At 39.2% G+C, this 22,208-nt stretch overlaps 2 protein-coding genes across 2 annotated transcripts; both read left to right on the top strand.

The window, feature by feature from the left end:
- The first annotated feature begins 4,316 nt into the window (after positions 1-4,316).
- TMBIM4 (transmembrane BAX inhibitor motif containing 4) lies at positions 4,317-12,909 on the top strand. Its single transcript, XM_064655749.1, has 7 exons — positions 4,317-4,626; positions 6,463-6,571; positions 7,851-7,956; positions 9,397-9,430; positions 10,413-10,530; positions 10,951-10,996; positions 11,642-12,909. Exons 1-7 carry the CDS (start codon positions 4,332-4,334, stop codon positions 11,846-11,848), a joined length of 915 nt encoding a protein of 304 aa, XP_064511819.1. The 5' UTR covers positions 4,317-4,331; the 3' UTR covers positions 11,849-12,909.
- Positions 12,910-13,057: 148 nt separating this feature from the next.
- On the top strand, positions 13,058-16,522 carry LLPH (LLP homolog, long-term synaptic facilitation factor). Its single transcript, XM_064655751.1, has 3 exons — positions 13,058-13,164; positions 13,239-13,422; positions 16,289-16,522. Exons 2-3 carry the CDS (start codon positions 13,242-13,244, stop codon positions 16,450-16,452), a joined length of 345 nt encoding a protein of 114 aa, XP_064511821.1. The 5' UTR covers positions 13,058-13,164; positions 13,239-13,241; the 3' UTR covers positions 16,453-16,522.
- The last annotated feature ends 5,686 nt before the right edge of the window (positions 16,523-22,208 follow it).

A 22,208-nucleotide genomic window follows, 5' to 3' on the forward strand; every position in this document is an offset into this window, starting at 1 on the left:
ACAAAATGAGGTCAAATGTTGACATAAACTAATTTACAAAAGTACATTCAGGTTTTAGATGACAGAATGGCTAGCCATTATAGGTGATATAGGCTGTCCAGTGAAGACAACTGAAGACAATTAAAGCACATTGGAATTTGTACAGAAAGAGTAGTTAGGGGTTTTATAAGAAGACTCCATATGGCACTCTGAAAATTCAAGCAGTTCTTATGCTAAATTGAGTCAGAACAAAATAATAGCAAACTCAAACCAGAGTGTGCTTTGATGTTTTGTTCAGAGAAACAAATTCAAGAATGATCCATCTGCTAATTCACAAGGCAGTGCAGCTATTAAATTGGTTCAGTTACCTGCATGAAAAAAGAAGAAAAACCCCCCTCATATATAAAGAAAGGAAAAATTACCTATATCTGGGCTGTCATTGTAGCATTCCACATTTTCCTAGGATTCAGTCTTATGCATGGAATAAAATGGTAATGCTCTTTTTTAAAACTCTACTGAAATAACAAAGGTGTCATTATAAGCAAAGACAGATTTCAGACTGATCCTGACCTTAAAATATAAAATACCTCAGCTTGTCAAAATAAGATTGCACCTTTGAAAGATATGAGACTTGTATAAATGGACAAACATCTCGAAAGAAGACTTTCAATGCTAGGATTAATTTATTAACTATGAGCAATACTCGATTAACTGCAGAGATATATTTATCCTGAATTCCTTTCTCCAAAAAGAAACATACTCACTCTGACCCTATTCAAAACATCTCACCAAATCGCATGAATCAAACCAACATGTCTGTTCAAGGGCTGTTCATAATCCTTAAAATAAAGGTCTGGGCAGTTAAGTTCCGCATTGTGCTCCCTGCCAGATAAGCTTGTACTATCCACATCAATGGACTAGTACCTATCACCATCAGATAGCTCTGTTCCTAGGCACAACCCATTTTTTATTGCATGAGACCTCCAGTGAATACAAGAACCAAAACTAACCTGGTGTGTCTCATCAACAATGCACGGGGGGGGAAAAAGAGCCTAATTGAGCTACAATATGGTGAGGTATAATGAAAAAAATATATAATGCAGATGAAAGATGTGGGCTCGAGGAAACCAAAGAAATATTGAAAGAATTTTTTCATTCTGGAATAATGATAGCTTGGCTTCGTGACCTGCTTTCTAAAGGGCAGAGTTGTTCCCATGAAACTGTAAGTACCAAGGAAGATAAAATCTCTTCCCTGGATCACTGGATTTGAAAATTCACCAACAGGGATTTTACAGCAACAGATGGCGCATCTGTCTCTGAGTTTCTTTGTTATTTTCCTGCCCTCATGATGGTTTTGCAGCTACGTACTTTGAAAGATAATTTGGAATAACTTTACAATTACGAGATTGTCTCCACTTCCCATGGAAAACTTCATATTTTGAGTATGAGGATAATTTCACAGTAACTCATGGAATCATGGAATGGTTTGGGTCGGAAGGACCTTAAAGATCACCTAGTTCCAACTCCCCTGCCCTGGGCAGCAATACTTTCCACTAGACCAGGTTGCTCAGAGCCTCATCCAACCTGGCACGCACACTTCCAGGGATAGGGCAGCCACAGCTTCTCCGGGCAACTTGTTCCAGTGCCTCACATCCTCATAGTAAAGAATTTCTCTCCAATATCTAATCTAAACCTACTCTCAGTTCAAAGCCATCACTCCTTGTCCTATCACTACATGCCCCTGTAAAAAGTCTCTCTCTGGCTCTCTTGTAGGTCCCCCGTAGATACTGGAAAGCTGCTATAACTCACATTTCTTCAAATTAAAATTCCTCAGGGTCACACAATAAAATGATCCCTCTAACTTAACTAGCCAGCTATTTTGAAATTGAAAGAACAAAGTTCACCTGGGGATAAATTAACTGTTAATGGCCATGTGGATGCACCCATATAACCAAACTTCTCTGTTTTCCCATGTTGCTTTGCATCTGAACCACGTGTGCTGTGCTGTCCTGAACACAAATTGCCTGGATGTTACCTCTTTGTGGAAAGGCTGGCAGGCAGCCACGGGGCCCCATGTGTGACAGTCCACTCCTGCACACCTTGCATTCCAGCAACACTACAGCGGTTGTGCCTTGTGCATCTGTATGGAGCCATGCAGAGGTCACGGACTTTGCAGTCTGGGAAGAGGAGACCACTTAGTCCTGCCTCAACACAGCCATGGTGATGTGAAGATACACAGGTGTATATCAAAGCAATGCTGAGAGGGGTCACTCTGGGAACACTGCTCAAAGCTGCAGCAAACAAAGGAGCTCTGACACAATGATTTAAAAACAAACCTCTGGAAAGAAGCAGAATCCTGGCAATGCTCCAAGTACCTTTCCCAAGTACCTCTGAGCATGGACTTTTTCCATCCAAGCCACTGATTATGTGTAATGCAGACAAAAGGCACAGAGGAGTTCATGGTCCTTAACCAGGTCTCTAGTGAGAGCGAGCTCCCCATACTGGAGCCCAAACCAGAACCTGGGAAAACAGAAAGCTCTTTCACCCCTGAACACATGCACTCAGAGGGGAAGTGTCTAGCCAGTCCTAAGCCAGTCACTGTGGGACTGCGGCGGTTTCAAATAAAAATAGTGTGATGGAGGTATGTTTATGAAAACATCAAATACAGAAAAGAAAGGCAATGTAAAACATACTTTGCTTTTTATAAGGCATATTTAGCAATTCACAAACTATACCTTCCCAAGTGAGGAATGGAAAATTGCAGACATTGAAAGCACTCAGTCAGGCTCAGTGTTATTAAACCTTCATTCAGTACAGTCACTCCAAAGAACTGCTCACAGCACAGTGCATTCTGTATGCGTCTGCAAGTAACAAAAAAAGATCTCAAGACAAGAATGATGCTCTCTTTGGGCATGAAAACCACAGGCTTTATCAGTATCACAGATGTAAATAATTTTCCATTCCCATCTGCAGCAACTTTGGCAGACTGTGCTTCTCAGTGGTGTTGCTGAGTTATTTTGCTGCTTTGTCTCCTGCTTTTCTGAATAAGCTCATTACTGATTCTTGGTGGCTTATATCAGACTAACATCTTCTACACAAGAGATCGTTGTGTGAAAGTGCAAAGGCTCACATGCCTGTTTCCTGCCATCTCCTATCTCCCAGCCTGTGCCTAAACCCCGGCTAACTATTCCACAGCTTTACCCTGATAACTCTTAAAAGTTCCCAAGTTTCTTCCCTACTGCAGTTTAAGCCATACTTTCTCCACAGCTGGAGAACTGCAATAGCCTTTTATAAAGTATTCGAAGACTACTATTATGTTTGTCCTTCAATCATCTCTAGTCTTAAACTATTTGCAGGAGTCAACTCTGCAGCAATGCTCTGAAACTTTTGGTTTCTCACACAGAAGCAAGGCCATCTCTAAGAGGCATTTTAAAGAAAACTGCACTGCATGTATTAGGAGAAGGCAATACCAGATGCTTGGCCAGAACTCTGAATGCTTCTTCTGGGAGAACATCAGTGTTGTTCTTCTGCAGAGGCATGCAAAACAAAGCAGACAGCAAAATTATTTCAAAACAGTTACTATTCAGCAATGCAAAGAATGCATCAGTCTCTAAATTCAGGATTAAAGTTGAAAGATCCTTCTCTGCAGCAACTAAAAATGCAAAATTATGTTAGGAAAACCATAAATACTTGCCCTAATATAAAGTCATGTTCATATTTTTTGTCTCTGCAAATGAGATGTAGTATCTTAAGTCAACTCAGTAGAAAAACTGCTCAAAATTATTTCACCATACAATCATATAATTTATTTCCTTCTCCCTTGAGAAGCTGAGTACAGTTGAGGCCTCTATTTTCCAATTTTTAAAAGCACTTCCCATCTAATCTCATAAATACATTTCTGATATTACTTCAGTGTCTTGGCACACTTTAGATAATATTCGCAAGTTAAAAACATAACATACTGCACTTCCCACCCCACATCCCAAAACCCCAGCTCTTGTGGATTCCTCAGCGTGAGCTACCACCTTTGCCAGCTCTTGGGGGGCAATTCCACAAATACAAGGTCCGCTTGTACAAAGTGCTGCGTGACGCCTGAGAAACGTGCACCTTTGGGTTCTGTTGAATTACACCGAGTCTGAAGGACGGGACACAGAACTCGGAGAGAGCCGCGATAAAAGCCTGCTTCGCATTAAAGTTTTATGGAAGTGACTCTCCTCTCTAGTGGGGTACACACTGACAGGGAGCATCACCGTCCGAAGCACCTTTTCATCAGGCACTGCTGAACGCGGGTACTTGTTTGTACCTGTGGGCAACCCCAGCTCGCTGGAGCACTCTTTCCGCATGGCGGACAGATGCGAATCAAAGGTGAAAACCAGCCAAAGGGCGGGTTTGTTTCAGTCCCTGGAACTTCCTTTCCAGACCTAAAACAGCTGCAGGACGCGGGGTCCGACACTAAGGCGAGCAACCCCGATCGATGCGCTCGGCCCTCGGCGGGGCGCCCTGCTCGGTGGTGCGGCGCGCGGCCGCGCCTCCCGGAAGCGGCGCGGGCGGCGATGGCGGCGGAGCAGCGATATCCGCGGGGCTCCATCGAGGATGACTTCAACTACGGCAACAGCGTGGCCGCGGCCAGTCTCCACATCCGCATGGGTACGGGCTGCGCATGACCCTCGCCACAGCCTCCGCTGCCCCCCCGGCTGGGCAGTCGGGGGGGGCCGCGCTCCCAGCAAGTGCCTCTGGGTTACCCCATCGCCTCTGGCCTTGGGCTGAAGGGAGGTTTCTTCGCGGTGTTTTAACCTGGGTACAGGTTGTGAGTGCGGAGCCAGGGCGTTACTTAGTCCAGGTTAAACGTCAAGGGTGAGGGACTGCGGCCGGCGAAAGGTTTTGTCATCTAAGCGTGAAGGGAGTAGGTCTTCTCATGAGAAGGGGTTAATCCGCTGTAGATTCAGACTTGACTTTGCCCAGAGTGACGGATTTTGAAGCCCGGACATAATACGTGAGGTGCATAGACCCTGGAAAGCTGCACGTCCCTGGAGGTGCTTAGGGAAAGACTGGACGTGGCACTTGGTGCCATGGTCTGTTGGACACGGTGGCGTTCGGTCATAGGTTGGACTTGATGATCTCAGAGGTCTTTTCCAACCTTATTGATTCTGTGACTCATACAGAATCGGTATCAGTGCTAGAATCAGTGTCTGTAGTTATGGAAGTTTAACCATGAGACTGAAGGACTTGGATTTCTTCTATGAGGTGATAAAATATTGTCTCTTCTGCTGAAGCACTTGGCGTACCTTGAGTCATATTAATGCCCATGAAATACTGCTTTACTCTTCATGTGCAGGTCTCAAATGCATTGAATAATCTCGTAGAATGTGTCTGATCATTGCTCTTTACTGAAATACTTACAGTGTTAGTGAATGCATTTTGGAATAAAAACAGCTGCATGTTGTGAAATTTTTTATCAGATATTTCTGATAATCAGGAAGCCTTTTCCTATAAAAATACAATTTTTCCTTGTTTGAAAAATTAAGGGGGCAATAGGAGATATGAAAGAGATAATGCCATTAGCAAAATTGCTGATGCATCTAGTAATGTGGGGAGAAAGCTGTGCTAGCTAGGAGGCTACTTCTAGGTTTGTTCAGTTTATCACAATCAAGTAGGCCCCAGTCTGTCACAGCTTACAAGTGTATTTAACTTCCTGCTGCAAGCAGGTAATTCAGCTCCTCGTAGTATGTGCTCTTAAACTTGTTTAGGCTGTGCTATCAATGACTGAATCATTTCTCCCTGTAAACTTATTCTTCCTTTCACAGCATTTTGCCCAGTGGGTTTGATCTCCTCGCATTCCCAACGAGAATCTCTGTATGATGTATCTGTATGTCCTGAACTACTCTCTGCTTTCCACAGTTCTAGAATTAAGAAGCCTGTTAGCTTAGTTCTGGGATTTTTTTATTTTTTCCTGCAATCTGTGTCTGTAGATACCCATTCAGTACAGTGCAAGTCACAAATGATGATAAACAATATTTACCATGGCGGAAGGGCAATCAAATAGATATTATGATCAAAAGTTTTCCTTTTTAAACTTTATGGCAGTTTCTGCCCTCCACAGAACTTCCAAGTTAATCTTCCAGCATTTAGGTCCATTATATACCAGTAACATGATGGAGAAGGTATGCTGTTAGTATAGTGAGACATAGGTGTACATAGGTTTTTAAATATATCCAAAGTAAATTCCTTGCAAATTTTTTTTATATTTTTTTTATTATCTTGTTATTGGTTAATTAATGTTGTGATAATAAAAATGTAATAAATGTAATGTAAAAATTGTGTCAATTTTTTTAAGGAAAAATGGCTTTTTACAACACTGTTCTGTGCTTTTTCACTATGACTTTCTAATGGTTCCTTATGGAAATGAAAACTTGTATCTGATTTACTGTTGAACTTTCTAAGTGTAACTCAAAAGTGATTTCATTTTTATTTTCCTTATTCTAGCTTTTCTACGGAAAGTCTACAGCATTCTTTCCATTCAAGTTCTATTGACCACAGTCACATCTGCAATTTTTCTGTATTCTGCAAGAGTGCAGGCATTTGTTCATGAAAGGTAAATACTCAAATGAAATGGAGATGTTTAGCACGTGGTAAGTATAGTTTATGTAGTTTGTTGCTCTGGAACACTTCAGTCTTCCTAATAATTTTTATACCCCTTGTTTTGATTCTGTAATAGAAATGTTGTAACTTGATTAGGAAATAATCTTTCTTCTCTGTCATTTTTTGTCTTTGGTTTATTATGGAAATTTTATTATAGTGAAAGTTTATTTTAATCAATGCTTTATTAATAGTGCTTATTTTAGTATTTAGGCTATGCAAACTTATGCATGAGTTGCGGAACATCCCAGTTACTGATATTTCTTGGTTTATGGTCTAAGTACTTTCAGAATCTCTTTGGAATGCTGTTGCTTACAGGTACCTGTCCCAAAAAGCAGAATCATATCTTGTTCCTCTTCTTCCCTCCCCCTATCTTTTGGGTTTTTTCAGGGGTGGTGTTGGTTGGTTGTTTCCCTGAAAACTAGTCCGCTAAAATTCCCGAGGGCTTGCTTCTTTTTGCATCTCAAATTTTCATGATAAAAAAACAAATATCCAAACTGTGGTGAACAGGCCAGGGAAAGGAACAGCTGGGAAAGGAGTCCAGTTTCTGTTTTCCTCCAAGTGCTTTTGCAGACTTGGCTTTTACTTTCACTTCAAAGCCCAAATAAAAAAGGAGGCTCAAACACTATATGAAAATTTCAGTTTCTGTATAAGCTATAGTACATGCAACAGATGTTGTAAAACTACAGTTTTCTACTTAAATCTGATAATTTAAAATTGACCTTCTCACTTAGAACTGTTGTGATTTTTGTCTTTGATGTTGGTCTATTTTTTTCTTGGAGGGCTGCCTGAATGATTTAATGATACTTTCCGGTCAGTACTGATTTTCCTTGGTGCAGTTAGTGCCTGTGTTTGTTGCAGTCAGATGCTTATGAAAAACACTTCCCTGAGTGTGGAGCTCATAATAGGCAAAATATGACATATACTTTAATACTTTTAGTTTCATACAGATGGATTTTCTTCTTTATATGGATTCTTTTCCAGGTAATGGATTCCTGGGTAGTCCTTAGCTTCAGTATGAAAAAGATGTCATTTTTTGTGACTATTTTTAACTGATTATCTGTAATGATATGTTTTAGAACAGCTTTATTATAGACTTGCATTACATTTATTTTGGATATCTGTGTCTAGGTGATCACTTAAAAACCTTGGGTTTATATAAACTGTTTTTTAGTCTTCCAAATATTTGAGTTTAATTTTGACTACTTTTTTTTTTTTTGTATGGAACTTTACAGGCCTGCCTTGCTTTTGATATCTGGGTTTGGATCTTTGGCTATAATTGTGGCACTAACCCTCTACAGACACCAGCACCCTCTTAATTTATACCTGCTGTTTGGATTTGTAAGTATTTATAAATTCAATTATAATAGTCCCTAGAATATTTTGCATTGTGATGAACTCCATGAAACTAGTGGTAGGTAACTTTTTTTTCTTGTATTCCTTGAAAGATATCCTATGTGCTTATGAAGATCTGATTTTGTCCACAGGTTGTTCCTGGATAGGCTCTAGGTCAGGTTTCTCGATGTGTGTAGAAATCTGTGTATCTGCTCTTGTTGTTCTGTTTATGTCAGGCATTTGTCTATGAAACTGCTCAGTAGGAAAGGAGGAGGCATTCCTGTTACCTTATTTGCTTAATGGATGGCCTCCAGCCGAGGCCCAAAGCAGCCCTATGTTTTTATTTCTTCAATTGTTGTCTTTTTGATGCTAAATTCTGAGCATGTTTCCAGCACAGGCAGGTGAGCTGGAGCTGTCCTTAAATTTCAGTCTCCTGCCTGATTTTGTGAACTTTTAGATATGGGCTAATGATTTCTCTTGGATATTTTGGATAATGTAGAAATCAATCTTCTGAAAAGTCACAGTAGCTCAATTAGAATTTGATGCTTTAGAAGTTGCCTAAATTGTATTTGTGTAAAATGAAAGACAGCTTTGCTGTATAAGTAATAGATTGCTTAAATGGTGACACAGTTATATGCTTCCTGACTTTTGAACTCTTGCAGGTGAATAAAACATTTAAAAACTTTTAACAAGTGAAGCTGTAACAAGGAGTGATGTAACAGTTTGGCCAAATGTTGTGTGGGAGTTTGTAAAATAACAGTTTAAGTATTACATTATATAGGAATTGAAGAATTCTAATGTCTGTGTGATAAATTGGTTTAAACAAAATATGGGTTAAATATTCTCTTATTTCTGAGCCCTTGGTTCATGACATAGAGAGTTTTCTCATGTTCTATTATGTTGAAACTCAATTTGAAATTATCATTTAGAAAAACTCAGGGTCCATACTAGCCTTCATCCCAGACATTCAAAATGTGTTTTAAAATTAGCTGTTTCAAAACAAGGATTAGTGGGAAAAGGAAGCTGATGCAGAGACTTTATGTTACTGTTAGACAGCTGTCTAACAAGTTATTAAGAGTGTATTAATTGTATAGCTTCTTGAATAGTTTGTAAGAAATGTAATAAGAATGCTGTGTGCTTTGAGTAGAAAATGTAAATGGTATTTTTCTATAGGGGCGGTCTCTCACTCATTTTCAGTTTGTATGTAAACAAGTAACACAAATTACTTTTTATGAAACACAAGTTCCACACAGTAAGACAGTGTGATTGCCATTTTCTTGTTGAAAACTAGATATATTTTCATATACAAAGACTTAACAGGAGACCTAATGTAATGTGCTGGGATTATGTAGCAGAATGGGACTCACTGCATGTGAAGTCTCCAAGTAAGTGTTTTGTGGTCTGTTTTTTTTAATCCATGTAATTTTTTGATTTTGCTTTTTGCAGACGTTGCTGGAAGCACTGACAGTTGCCACTACAGGTAAATGGTAGCCATCCTATTGTCTGATTCCATAAAGAATTTGGAAAAGGAATACAGTCTGTTGTATGAATTGCCATTAGAGTTTTTTAGATGTGACTAAAATGATCATGAATCCTGTTTGAAAATTTTAATGACAGTGATATGAGTTTAGCAAAACAACAGGGAATCAAGGGAGAAAACTGGATTCTGATCAAGAACTGAAACTGTACAAGCCTGAAGTGAGAAATGAATTGTGCCATGAATTCTTTCAGTAAAGCTATCAATGTTCTTTCCTATAAGGCAGCTGTTAGCAGAGCTGATCTTAAAGTTGAAATATCCCTATCTTTCCCCTCAGTTTCCTCAAAGGGAATTTGAGTTTGGAGAATTCTGTACTTCATGGTTAGGGTTGTGAAATGGGGTGGTGTGTGGACAAATCGTGGCATCACTTTGCATTATAGTTTCCAGCATATGCTGAAACCTCTTCATCGTGGCTTATGACCTGCAAAAAAAAAGTTATTTGGGGAAAAGAAAGATTAAGGAGGAAGGAGGGAAGAAAAAGGTTCCACTCATTTCTGTAACCTTTCTCCTCCTATCCCCTAATCAAAACTTTGAGCCTTTGGAGAGAATTTTGTTTTTCCCCCTTGCTTCAATATCATGAAAAATTCAGATAGCTTTTCCCTTAAGATCTCACTTACCTATGCTTAAAATATTTTTGTTTTGTTTTGGCAGTGTTTTTTTAATTGTAAGTAGGGAAGACCTGTTATTTCCATATAAGAAGCTACAGCTCTCAAGTAACTGTCAAACTCAGTGCAAGGCCCCTGAATCCTATGATCATGAATTCGTAGTGCAAAGACAAGTTCAGCTATAGTTTACTTTTTTCTGTTCACAGTTAAGATTTTTTTTCCTGTCTGTGAAAGTTTAAACTTCTGTTTCCTCAAAAGATAATGTAGCAAATACATGATGTAGTGTTCTTTAATTGACAGACTACTTTTTCTGTTTATAGTTAGTTTCTACGATGTCTCCATCGTCCTGCAAGCCTTTATTCTTACTACTGCTGTATTTCTTGGGTTGACTGCATATACTTTGCAGTCAAAGAGAGACTTCAGCAAGTTTGGAGCAGGGTATGTTGTCATATTGATGATTTTTAGAAAATTCTTTTCTGTTAAGGTTGTTTTTTCTTTCTTAAAGCAAGCTTTGCAGCTATAATAAGGAATACAGGTCAAAAGAACCTGCTTCAAGGGAATGGTGAGGGTTTTATTTATCTTAAATTATTAATTTTACACAGTTCTGCTTTTCTGGTAAATTTTTTTCTGTGATTATGATTCTTAAAACCACTAGAAAACTAGTTTACGTGGAGTTTTCACTGAGACAGAAGGCAGCTGTTTCAAATATTTTTTAAAAAATTAAAGTTAGAAAGTAACTTTTGACAACTTTATAAAACTTACTGCTGACACCAATGAACAGTTAGCTGTAAGAAGGGAGGATATTTTAAGTTTAAAAGAAAGTATATTGTTGCTCACAATTTATAATTTTTTTTTCAGACTCTTTGCTTGTTTGTGGATTTTAATCCTCTCAGGTTTCTTGAGGGTAAGATACCTTGTGTTCATGGTTACAAGATATTCATAGAATCACAGAATGATTTGGGTTGGAAGGGACCTTAGAGATCATCTTGTTCCAACCCCACTTGCCATGGGCAGAGACACCTTCCACTAGACTAGGTTGCTCAGAGCCTGAGCTTTTACTAACTTCTGGTAGAACAAAAAGGTAACTTAAAGAAAATTCCTAAGCAGATTCATGGCTATTCTAGATCACACTGGTGATCTTTTAACCAGTCATTTCCAATTTGGATTTTTGTTGGGTGCTGTTCTTGCCAATAATAAAGGAGTATTTGTGTTGATTGACAAAATTTGTCAGTCGAGATCCACTACTTGATTGAGAGAATGGGAAGGAGATCATTTGGGTTTTAGCTGTATTTTGTTTTTCTAATTGTTAATACCCTGCAGACCAGAGTTTCCGCCCTCTTAGATGTGGAGGCACTTTTACTCAGTTAAAGAGACAGTGACTGGGGAATACATGGAATAAGGACATTGAAATGCCATCATAATACCGTGTTTGTGTGTACATAACAGTAGGAAGACCGTGTTGTAAGTGTGGCATATCATTATGCATAGTTTTAATATTAAAAAGAAAATTAAATTTACAATTTTTTTTTCATATTTTGTCTGCCTCCAGCTGTTTTTCTATAGTGAGACAATAGAGTTGGTGTTTGCTGCTGCTGGAGCTCTTCTGTTCTGTGGATTTATTATTTACGACACTCACTTGCTGATGCACAAATTGTCCCCTGAAGAGTACATACTGGCTGCAATCAACCTCTACTTGGACATCATCAATCTGTTCTTACACCTGCTGCGTTTACTGGAAACATTTAATAAAAAATAGCCAAAAGTGGTGTGGTTTAACTATAGTGCAATTTGGATGATCTGCAAACTCAGTAGTTCTGTCTTCTAGAGACTGAATCTATATTATTTTTTCATTCCATGAATACTAATTCCTCCTTAGGGGGGAAAAAAAGTCTTTTTATGTAGCTACAGTTCTTCTCTAGACCATGTATTTTATGCAGTTAACATGCTGTCATCATTACAGTCACTTTTTTAATCTCTTAATTTGCACTTGACATAATTAATGATGAAAAAGTTTGCCAACTTATTGCTCCAGAGTAAGCTACAGCTGTTCTGTAGCTGCTGGAAATGTTTCCTTTGGGATTGATCATAAATGTGTGTATCACATAAGGGTAGGCTGTGCTTACCATTGTGCTAAGCTAAATATTACTAAGCTAAATATTTTTCTAGTTTTTGGTTTTGTTATTTGTTTTGTTTAGTTTTTGTTATCTGTCCCTGACAGATACTCTGTTCTTGTTGAGGGCTGTGAGGGTGTTAAGAATGTTAAGAATGTTCTTAATTTTAGTATTATTTATGGCCTATCTTTCAGTGTCCTGAAAAATCATTTGGAGATAGATTCTGGGATTTTATCAACTTCTGTATGTTAAGGTTAATTGTGTCAATAAAAATTGGAAAGCCTTTTGTCTGTTCTTGCTGCCATGACTGGAGAACTTCAGGGTGCCAAGAATGAACTTTGCAGACCCTTGCTGGCGGGGGAGAGGTGCCGTGACTGTCGCTACTTCCCAAACTGTGGAGATCCTGGAAGGGCAGGCAGGGTAAAAACAATTTTGAAAGGCTTTCTTACTTCCTATGCAGTGTTGTTACTGTTCTCCTGGCCTGTCAGTGAGACTCAGTGACGAGGCAACGCAGTAATTGGGAAATCATCCGTGTCCTGCCACAAGCTGTGACAAGGTGTGTTTTCCGTGGTGGAACGGGACTGATGCTATTGAAGTGCAACTGCGGATTGGTTTGAGCGACTGTGATGCTTTCTCTCTTCTGCCTGATTTAGAAATGCGTGGCAGTAGCGAAGAATAAAAGCTCGCTTTTTTTCCCTGTGATGAAGCACGCGTTTATTTGTTCATCCATCCCCACGCCCTCGGCACGCCCCGGTGGTTGGATAAGGTCCCGCAGCGCAGCCGGCGCGGGGCGCGATGGGGGTACTGCGCGCTCGCTCGGAGAGTTACGGTAGGGCCCGCCTGCCCCGGCCGGCCGGAGGTCGGGGCCGCGCCCAGGGGCGGGACTGACGCGTCATCCTGCGCATGCGCGGGGGCGGCGCGGCCTGGCGCCGGTGTTGGCGGCGGCCTCGTGCGCGGGCAGGTGAGTGGGGGAGGGGCGGTGACGGCGTGTGCGTGCAGCCCCGCGCGCTCACCGCGCCCGCTCCCTCCGCGCAGGACATGGCCAAGAGCCTCAGGAGCAAATGGAGGAGGAAGATGCGGGCGGAGAAGAGGAAGAAGAACGCGCCCAAGGAGCTGGAGAGGCTGAAGAAGATCTTGGGAACCAACGCGGATGTTGTCATGGAGGAGGTCAAGGAGGTGGCGACCGTGCTGCCCCCCAAGAAAGTGCTGGAACAGAGGGGTGAGTTGGGCTCTGGGTGGTTTTTCCTGAAGTCCCCCAGGTGCAGGAACGTCCTGCGGTGTTGTGACTGTTCCTGTGACTTACGCTGTGGGATCAGGCGTATGAGTATTACAGGCTGAGAATAGTAAGTTGGAAAACTTTTATCTTTTAACGCTAAAAGATGCTGTTAAAGCACTGAATATGGTCATTTCGCAACGTTGGCATCCATATTGCATGCGGTCACTTGTGGAACAAAGTTACTGACATCTGATTTTTAGTATGTAAAATACGTAATGTATTTTATGGAGATGTACTGTGTAGTACCTTATAGAGAGACATTTCTGAAAACACCAGGTGAGTGAAGATTCATCGCTTGGCAGTTGTTCCAATCACAGCATTATATTTGCTGCTAAACAAGAGGTAGGATATAATTTGCGCCCTAATTTAAGAAGGACAGTAAACATATAAACTAAATCTAAAGTAATTTCATAGAAATTTTTATCAAGAATATAGTGGTGTTTTGCTGTTTAAATGTACTGTCTCAAAGTAGGGGAAGTACGGAGCTAATTTCGGTTTACTAATTAATGATGCATTGCACGTGGTGCAGGAATGGGTGGTATTTAGGTGTCTACAGATAACGCCATCTTCCTCTTTTTGTCTTAAATAGAAAGTACTCAGTAAAGAAAGTGGGCAGTTACCCAGCAAGTGGAAACAAGGGTTTTAAATAGCTGCATACTGGACAGGAGTCAGAAAGACGCTTTCTCTTCCAAAAACTGAAGTCCAAACTAAATCGTAGTCCTTTTTACTTCTCTAGTTTATGGCACTTAAGATGTTATGATGTTGAAAATGGAAAGAGAATGCTATATAAAACCACCTTCCTAGTTAAGGATAGCTTAAATTATAATATGAATTTTTATCTATGGTTCTGATTTGTTCTATAATCCAGGTAAAAGTTGTTTTTTAAATGTTGTCAGTCTTCTGATGCTGAATCTGGAGGAAAAATCATTGCTTTAAACCTTCTTTCTGAAGCAAATGCCTGGCTGTCTGTCATTCCTACACCTCCTTCCAGCTCTCCTGGCAACTTCTCTACAAGTGGCCATTGTCACTTGGCTTTTGCAGAGAGATAACGGCCTCAGAAATACCCAAGAATATATGTCTTTCACAAACAACTACAAGTTTTGTGAAAATAACGATGTCTTCTTTGAAAGGACTTTTCAGCAGTAAGTGTGGACATAAGGGAGTTTGCATCACCAGGTGTTACAAGTATATATTAGGGACATTTCACTGTGTTACTCTAAGGTATTTTTCACAGCACCCTGTGAATTCCTTTTTTAATTTTTTTTTTTCAGTCTGTATTGTTAGGAAAAAAATAATGAAAGGTCTGGTTAGCCTTTGGTCAATAGTGGTTTTGTAGCCGTTTTTAAAACTTTGTGGGGATGTACATATTTTTCAAGATAGTCGTATCTATTGAGTCACTTCAATAACCAGCCTTTATAGTTTTTTTTTCTTGGTCCTTCTCTCTGTCTTTGACCCCTTTGATAGATTTTCTTTATGTCCCTGGACAGCTTCTGATCAGTGGGTTTCTTCCTGTTACTGATTCCTACAGCATCCTTGAGGTTGCAAAATACAATGAAAACATTATGCTGTGTGAGCAACTGGTATTTTTTGTCCAAGAGGGTTCATTTAGTTAATGTTGCAGCAGACATTTATTGTGAATGTGCTTTTAATCTGTGTAACAGATTAACCTGTCGTGATAGGACAGGAATTTGAGAAGAAGCTTATGTATGTGCTGCTGGGTTTTTGTTGTTGTGTTATTGGAGGCTGTATCTTCTCTGTCATTTGTTAAGAAGGCCTCGGTGTTTCTCTGATACCCTGTGAGGTTTCTGGAGCTGGAACGTTTTTGCTGCCTGTCCCATGCTGGATCAGTCTTTGGTTCTGCAACTAGGCAGTAGGGCCCTGAGGTGATTCTCTGCTGACTACAAGTATTCGTATCCCAACTTAGGGCTCCCTAAGCACGTCTGTGGTGCATTCCTGTAGACTGTCAGCAATGCTTCAACCATAGAAGCAGCACATTAGCATTTTCCTCATGAGCTTTATCTCCTAACGACATACAGGCACAACGTGATAAAGCTTTGAGTTGCATTCGGATAGTTTGGAAACAAGGTTGAAATGAAATTACAGAGCACAGTTCCAATCAGTACTTAGCAAGGTGTTCCTCTTGCAACCTTCTTGTTTCACCAAGGCACAATGTTCATGAGGTGTTAGCTAGCTAGGGATGCTGTTTTTGAGAGTGAGCAGGTCATGGTCAGTCTTCCTGATCCTAGTGATTAAGCCTCTCTCTCTGCCTGTAAATATGTTAGACTTGATGTCATACTTGCTCCTTGAGGCAAGTGTGGCATCCCTGGCTCATTGTTTGTACTGTCGTATTTCAGCTTTTTTCTTTATTATTCTCTTTACCTGTCTTCATCTTCCACTCAGATTAATTTAATTTTTTAGAACAGATCTTAAACATTACATCATAAAAGGTGTATGATTGTGCATATGTTTCAGTAAGCCCATGGCTTCCTGTATGGTTGTGTGTCTCTGTGGTGGAGACCACACACAATATTTTTAGACACGGTATTGGAACAGATGGCAGACTAAAGAATAAGATGCTTTGCCCAGAGAAGGGCCTTTAGGGAAAATTCTGCACATTTACTATCAACTGTTGAAGTTCCTGGGTTGCGGTTGCATTGGTTGGGAAAGCGCTTTCTGTATATAAACCCTTCAGCTTTCTATGTATAAATACTGTTGTGTCTAGGGGATATTTTGGGGAATCTAATAACAAAAGAACATCTATGAAGCTGATTCAGGTATTTTACTCACTATAAATACCTTTCATTTTCAGATGACGGCAAAATGGACCTGGATAATAAACGGAACAAAAAAACTCTTCTAGATCAGCATGGACAGTACCCGATATGGATGAATTCCAGGCAAAGAAAGAAGCTTAAGGCACAGCGTGTTAAAGGGAAAAAAAAATCAAAATTGGCCAAAGGCCTTGTCTGGTAGAATCAGTTTTGTAAGATCGTGAATATTTTACTCAACAAAATAAATTTCCCACATATTTTGTGCTTGGTCACTGAGTATAATTTGTTGTGTTGAATGGAATTTGAAAAGACTATTAGGCCATGATGATGAAACAAGTATCAACGTGGTGTCTCCTTAACTTAAAAAGCAAGTTGAGTGCCTTTGAGTAGACTAATTGTCTCTGGTTATCTGTTTTCTTGAGGAGGGGAGGGTCTTCATCTTTTATATTGTGAACACCGAAAACACTAAAGGAAACCCTAAAAATAATTAAACCATATGTTTTGTGTACTGTGGTCCTTGTCAGTGTAACTTCTCTTTTAGTAAATATAACCAAAGGATTCTGTAAACTTGCTGTATCCTTTAAATCCTTCTGTAAAATTACTTCTGTTGCACTGGTTCATTTTGCTTTTAACATCTGCTAATTAGCAAAAATGGACTTTGCACATGTAACCTCAAAAATTTTATGTGCTGAAATCAACACCAAGCCTTCATGAAACTTCTGCAAGTAAAAAGAGTGTCAATCTGACTTTAATTCACAAAGAGAACAAAAAAATATTTCGCTACTGTCTGCAACAGAAATATCATAGGACCTAAATAATTGAAAGTAAGACTGATTCTTTTATTATTAAAATTAGAGAACACATATGAACAGAATGGAAATAAAACAGTTTTGTTTAACATCTTTTCCAAGTTTTAGTAAAGTAAACAAGAATTTTCATTTTCATGTGTACTTTCAGTAGCCTTTTATGCCTCTTAAAATGGTACTCATCTATCATGCTTTATGATGTGTGCATAGGTTAAAATCCTGCATGATTGCATATCAGATGCCATTTATGTGATTAGCTACAGTTAGGTGTATATTACTTGGCAATAACATGCGATGACAGATGGAAGAGTTTGTTGCCCTGAAAGCTTGTGTTTTTAAAATACCTCTCATTTCAAGGATGGAAATAATTACAGCACTGGTCCTGCAATATGTTTCCTTTTCAAGTACCAGTCATCAATACAGGGCATAACCTTTGTCCAGCTTTCTCCAAGATGGGATCCACATTGCGTAATTGCCCACAAATTGTGATATGTGTCTGTTGTGATAACTTGGGCATAAGAAAGGAGATCTGTTCTTTTCAAAGTAATTACACTAGGTTGTAGTGTGCTAAAATCAAATAAGAAGAACTCGGTGTGAGAGAAAATTTAGATTTTTCTGGAAAAATACAGTGTGTTTATTGTTATTCTTACTGTTACGGGAAAGGTACTCTGTTGCTCAGGTAAAGAGCTACACAGGTGTTGGAGGAAATACCAGTGCATCTTCTGTTTTCACATACATTGACAGTTAATGAGACTTGGTAAGATGTATAGATCACGTATTACCAAATTACATGCCATTAATATCCTTATACTTTAAAAATATTTCCATTAAGTTGGTTATAGCCCTGCTAAAAAATAGCTGCTGCTCTCAATTTTTTTATTTTATTAGATAAATGGGTCTAGATTTTGGTATCAAACTTATCTAAATGTTAGCATTTAGATAGGACTACTTTAAAATTGATTCATGCAGAGGAAAGTGTTCATGGATGTGTTTAACCAGGAATGGAATGAAATGAACAGTCAGGTTTTATTTCTTTACTATTTTAATGATGTAGGCTTTATTTTGCTTAATACATGTTGTGGGGAATTGTGGAGGGGAACTTCTTGGGTTTAAATGTGAAAAAAAAATTGTTTAGTTTTTTTCTGTACAGCAAGCACAGTGCTATTTTTAACATGCTTGTTTGTAAATCAGATAACTTCCAAGCAGCTGCTAGTGGGAAAGCAGGCTGATTTTCCTGGAGATAATCAAACTGGCAAAATACTCCTGTTTAAGGTCTAGCTTCAGAGTCAGTTTATTTTCAGTCTTTAGGTGCACAACCATACTCTACCTCATTCATCAAGCCTGCCATCGCTGCACTTGCCATACCCTCCCCTCACTCTGTGTGAGTTCTGCCTCTGCTCCTTCCTCCATAAGAGAATATGATTTTCACAACTAAATAGTCTGTTATTTGTGCTTCTATGACCTAGCCCTGATCTTTGTTTTACAGATTTATTAATCTGTTGCTTTTGTGACCAGATAAAAATTTGAATCTCAAGTGAGAGACGGCAGATGCTGCACTGATCTTTTATTTAGTAGTTCCTTCCTTCCTGAAATAGTACTGGCTGTGTGAGGTATTTCCTTCAATGGCGTCCAGGATAAAGTCAAACGTTCACTTAAACTCCAGATATTTTAAGACATCCTGTTTGATTTTGAGGTGAAATGGAGGATAAGGAAGGAATAAACCCCAGTCTTTACTGGAAGGTAGCTCTTAGTCAATTACCAGTGTACAATGTCACAACTCACTTAGGTGGGGCAGAGCTCTCTATGCCCCACCAAAGATTTTTGAGAGCCTGGTTGGGTGGGATCTGTAATCCAGGTTAAAAGCTTGCTTGTAGACAGAGAGCAGGAACTTGGCCAAATATGCAACACGAATGTAACCTCATGGTTACAGCAGGGAAGTTCTACATTCGGGGGATTTGAACACATATATGGGTACTGCAAGTTTTTATTTGCAATTTGCTTTAGATCTGCTTTGAGCAACTCTATTTTTTTAAATGAAAATATGAAACTTTTAGTTGCCACTGAATATTTGATTCATACTGCTGAATCTAAACCACATTTCTCTTTGAGTTGATGGAAAAAGTAATTCATGTTTCTTTACAATAGAAAATTACTTTAAACGTACTTGATTTTGGCTGAAAGACATATTTTAAAAGTCCTTAGAGGGATTTTCAAAGTAGTAATTGATCTTCTAAACAGCATTCTAATAATTCCATATTTCACTGGTCTTTGTCAAAAAAAATTTCTATAGGTTGTGATTGAGTGAGAAAAGGTTGCAGTAGATCAAAGAAACTGGAGGAAATCTAACTGTATAACTTAAATGGCACTGTCAGAGTTGTGGTTTGGTTGGGTTTTTTTAAATTCTGTAATTGTGCTATTATGAAACTGCCTCGTTGAAACTTCCCACCACTGTAACTCTGCCACCTACCTGCAAAGTGCTGTAGTAGCTGTATTTCAAGGAACTGTGTACAAAATGTAGGGGAAATAATGCAGACACTTTAGAAGTACAAGCATAAAAGCCAGCACTGAAAGAATTAAATACTATCATTTTACTGAAATGTTTATGTGTATAAGATGTGTGTATGTATACAGTATAAAAATTGCATTAGCAAATTGTTAAACGTCCTGCAGATTGTCGGCAGTTTCCTGAGAAGATGACAAGGTCTACCCTTTTTTGATCCAGAATGCCGGACTTGGTTTTTAAAGTGAGTTATTTCAGATGCCTTGGTTTTTAAAGTGAGTTATTTCAGATGCCTAAAATAACTAGTGGCAGTGGTGGTGGTGCAGTTCCTGGGCTTTTTTGGTGACTCGGTGCTCTGGGACACCTTCTTTGCACTGTGTAGTCAAGTGGGTTGGGGGACCAGTTAGCTAAGATACACTGAAAATATTCCTATTTCCACCATTTTTTTCAGCTGGATTGCTTTACAGCTGTACTCTACAAAAAGCAGCGTCAGTAGGAGGCAATACAAGACCAGGAACAAGTGGCTGATGAAGGCGAGGCTGTGTCAAATAGTGCTGTTGCTGAAGTGATCTCATCAGCCACCTCTCCTCCTGTGGCATTGGTAACTCTCAGTGCAGCCACCATGCAGATACAGTGTTTTTAAGGAGGAGGAAATTTTGGAGACTAGGTCAAGCAAATGTATTGAATGGTGGTTTGGAAAGTGTTTCTCAGTAAAGGATAGGGTATTAGAATAACTGAGATCTGTGTTTTTTCTTACAGTCCTTGTTAAGGTTTTTCTGTGCATTAAGTCAGCTGTGAGCTTTTATAGATTTTTTCAGTCTGCTTTATCTACATGACACTGGTTATAGAGGAGGCTAAATATAGTTTGGGGCTGCCTAGTACTGAAGGAAGAATGTCATGGCTGCATGCTGCAAAGTGCTCTCCTGATACGTGGTCACAACTTTTTTTTAAACAACAAAAGAAGTCCTTTACAAAGGCTTTATAGTATATGTCTGTTTCTATTATGCTACCCTTTCCACCTGCTGCTTAAACAATCACATAGGTTCTGAATTTGATGGAAACCAGATATCTGATCTGTGTCTGATTTGTAGTGTGAACTATTCTGGTATCAGAGATTACACCTTAGAAATCCAAGTGGTGCAAAGCAATCTGCTCCTCAGGGTGGCATAATCATCTATGGCAGTTGTCAGGAGGATGACAGTCTGAAGCCAGAGCTATGCATCACTCTCTTCAGCCAGTGTTTTGCCATCCATTTTTACTTACCTAAGGGTGAGGTTTCAGGGGAGGACTGACTGAGCCATATGACAACTCGCTTCCATAGGAAGAGGCTCTTTTCAGCTTCTTCTCTTCCCTTCTCCAGTTGCATTGTCCAGTTCACAATTTCCTACTTCAGTAGAAACAGACACTGATTTTTTTTTTTCTGAGCTAAAAGTGGGAAAAAACTAACAACTTTCTTCTGTTAATAAAGACTCCACAATTGTGACAAGGCCACCATTCCGTGTCCTTTTATTCTTCCTACACTGCTCCAGTGTTCTGATCTCAACTTTACCTTATCAATAGTGACAGCATTTAAAGGAAAAGAGGAGACAAAATGGGAAGAGGATGATATTTGCACTGCCTCTCTCCCTCATCGCAGTCACTTAAGCATTGCTCTCTTAGGTCTCTTAATTTTTCTGATGCACATGTATCAATATAAAAGGTCTGAAATATTAGGAACAGTACATGGTATGACAAGAGGGGGTTGTGTATCAAGAGTCCAACGCAAGGTAGCATGACAACTTCTTTGTGAAGGGCTTGTATATTCAGAGCAAACAATCAGTGACTTTTCCTCTGTTTTCAATCTAGTCAACTATTCAGGAGACTACGAAAGTTACAAGTTATATTCTTGTTTGGTAAACTGTTATTTAGTATTTTTTCTCTCTATTTGCAGTTCATTTTCTTGCAAGGCTTCTAAAGTCTGAAGGTAGATTTTATAACATTTTTCAACTTTTGCCTTTATCCAGAAATTGGGTTTGTGGATAGTATTTCAGGAAACAAAGGTGCATTTATTGTCTCAGGACAGCTTATCCGACTCAGCCAAGCTGATCTATTCATACATTCATGTTATTTGAAACATGCATAATGTCTCGTTTTTGAAAGCTGACAAATTCGTAACATATAGGTGCAACAGCTATTCCATGGTGCAGCTTGCTACCTTGAGTCTTTAAATTACTTTGACAATAGATGTTCTGTAAAACAAACTTTGGTGGATTGCGATGTCTGTGTATGAAAAAAGAACTTTTTAGATCTATTGACTACTTCTGGCCATCTTGCTTATGCAAAATGTGAAAACTTGGTGCAGATCGGATCAGAGCTACAGTTTATCTTGCAAATGAGTACAAAACATTTCTATGAAGGATTAGAGGATGGGCTTTGTGACAACAGCTTCTTGCTCGTGGAGTCTCAGGTTTAGCTCATGATCACTACTGCTACTGAATAGCCTCACCCCAATTCCAAAATTCAGGTTAGTTCCCTGAATATAAAAAAAAAGCACAAAAGAATATTTAAAACTAAATTGTTTGTGAGAACTAAGATAAGATACACTGCTTTTTCTCAAGTCCTTGCACTTCCTTGGAATGTGGTACTGTTAGAGGACATATAGGAAAGAAGCCA

The sequence above is a fragment of the Pseudopipra pipra genome, chromosome 5 (genome assembly GCF_036250125.1).
Source record: "Pseudopipra pipra isolate bDixPip1 chromosome 5, bDixPip1.hap1, whole genome shotgun sequence".
NCBI classification, from domain to species: Eukaryota; Metazoa; Chordata; class Aves; order Passeriformes; family Pipridae; genus Pseudopipra; species Pseudopipra pipra.

What these genes read in the sequence shown, in the direction of transcription:
- TMBIM4 (XM_064655749.1), top strand. Translation starts at nt 4,332, where the DNA reads ATGCGAATCAAAGGTGAAAACCAGCCAAAGGGCGGGTTTGTTTCAGTC. An exon ending in CAGGCATTTGTTCATGAAAG is followed by an intron (nt 6,572 to 7,850) that starts GTAAATACTCAA and finishes GGAACTTTACAG; the next exon opens with GCCTGCCTTGCTTTTGATAT. An exon ending in TCCTCTCAGGTTTCTTGAGG is followed by an intron (nt 10,997 to 11,641) that starts GTAAGATACCTT and finishes GTCTGCCTCCAG; the next exon opens with CTGTTTTTCTATAGTGAGAC.
- LLPH (XM_064655751.1), top strand. Translation starts at nt 13,242, where the DNA reads ATGGCCAAGAGCCTCAGGAGCAAATGGAGGAGGAAGATGCGGGCGGAG. An exon ending in GAAAGTGCTGGAACAGAGGG is followed by an intron (nt 13,423 to 16,288) that starts GTGAGTTGGGCT and finishes TTTCATTTTCAG; the next exon opens with ATGACGGCAAAATGGACCTG.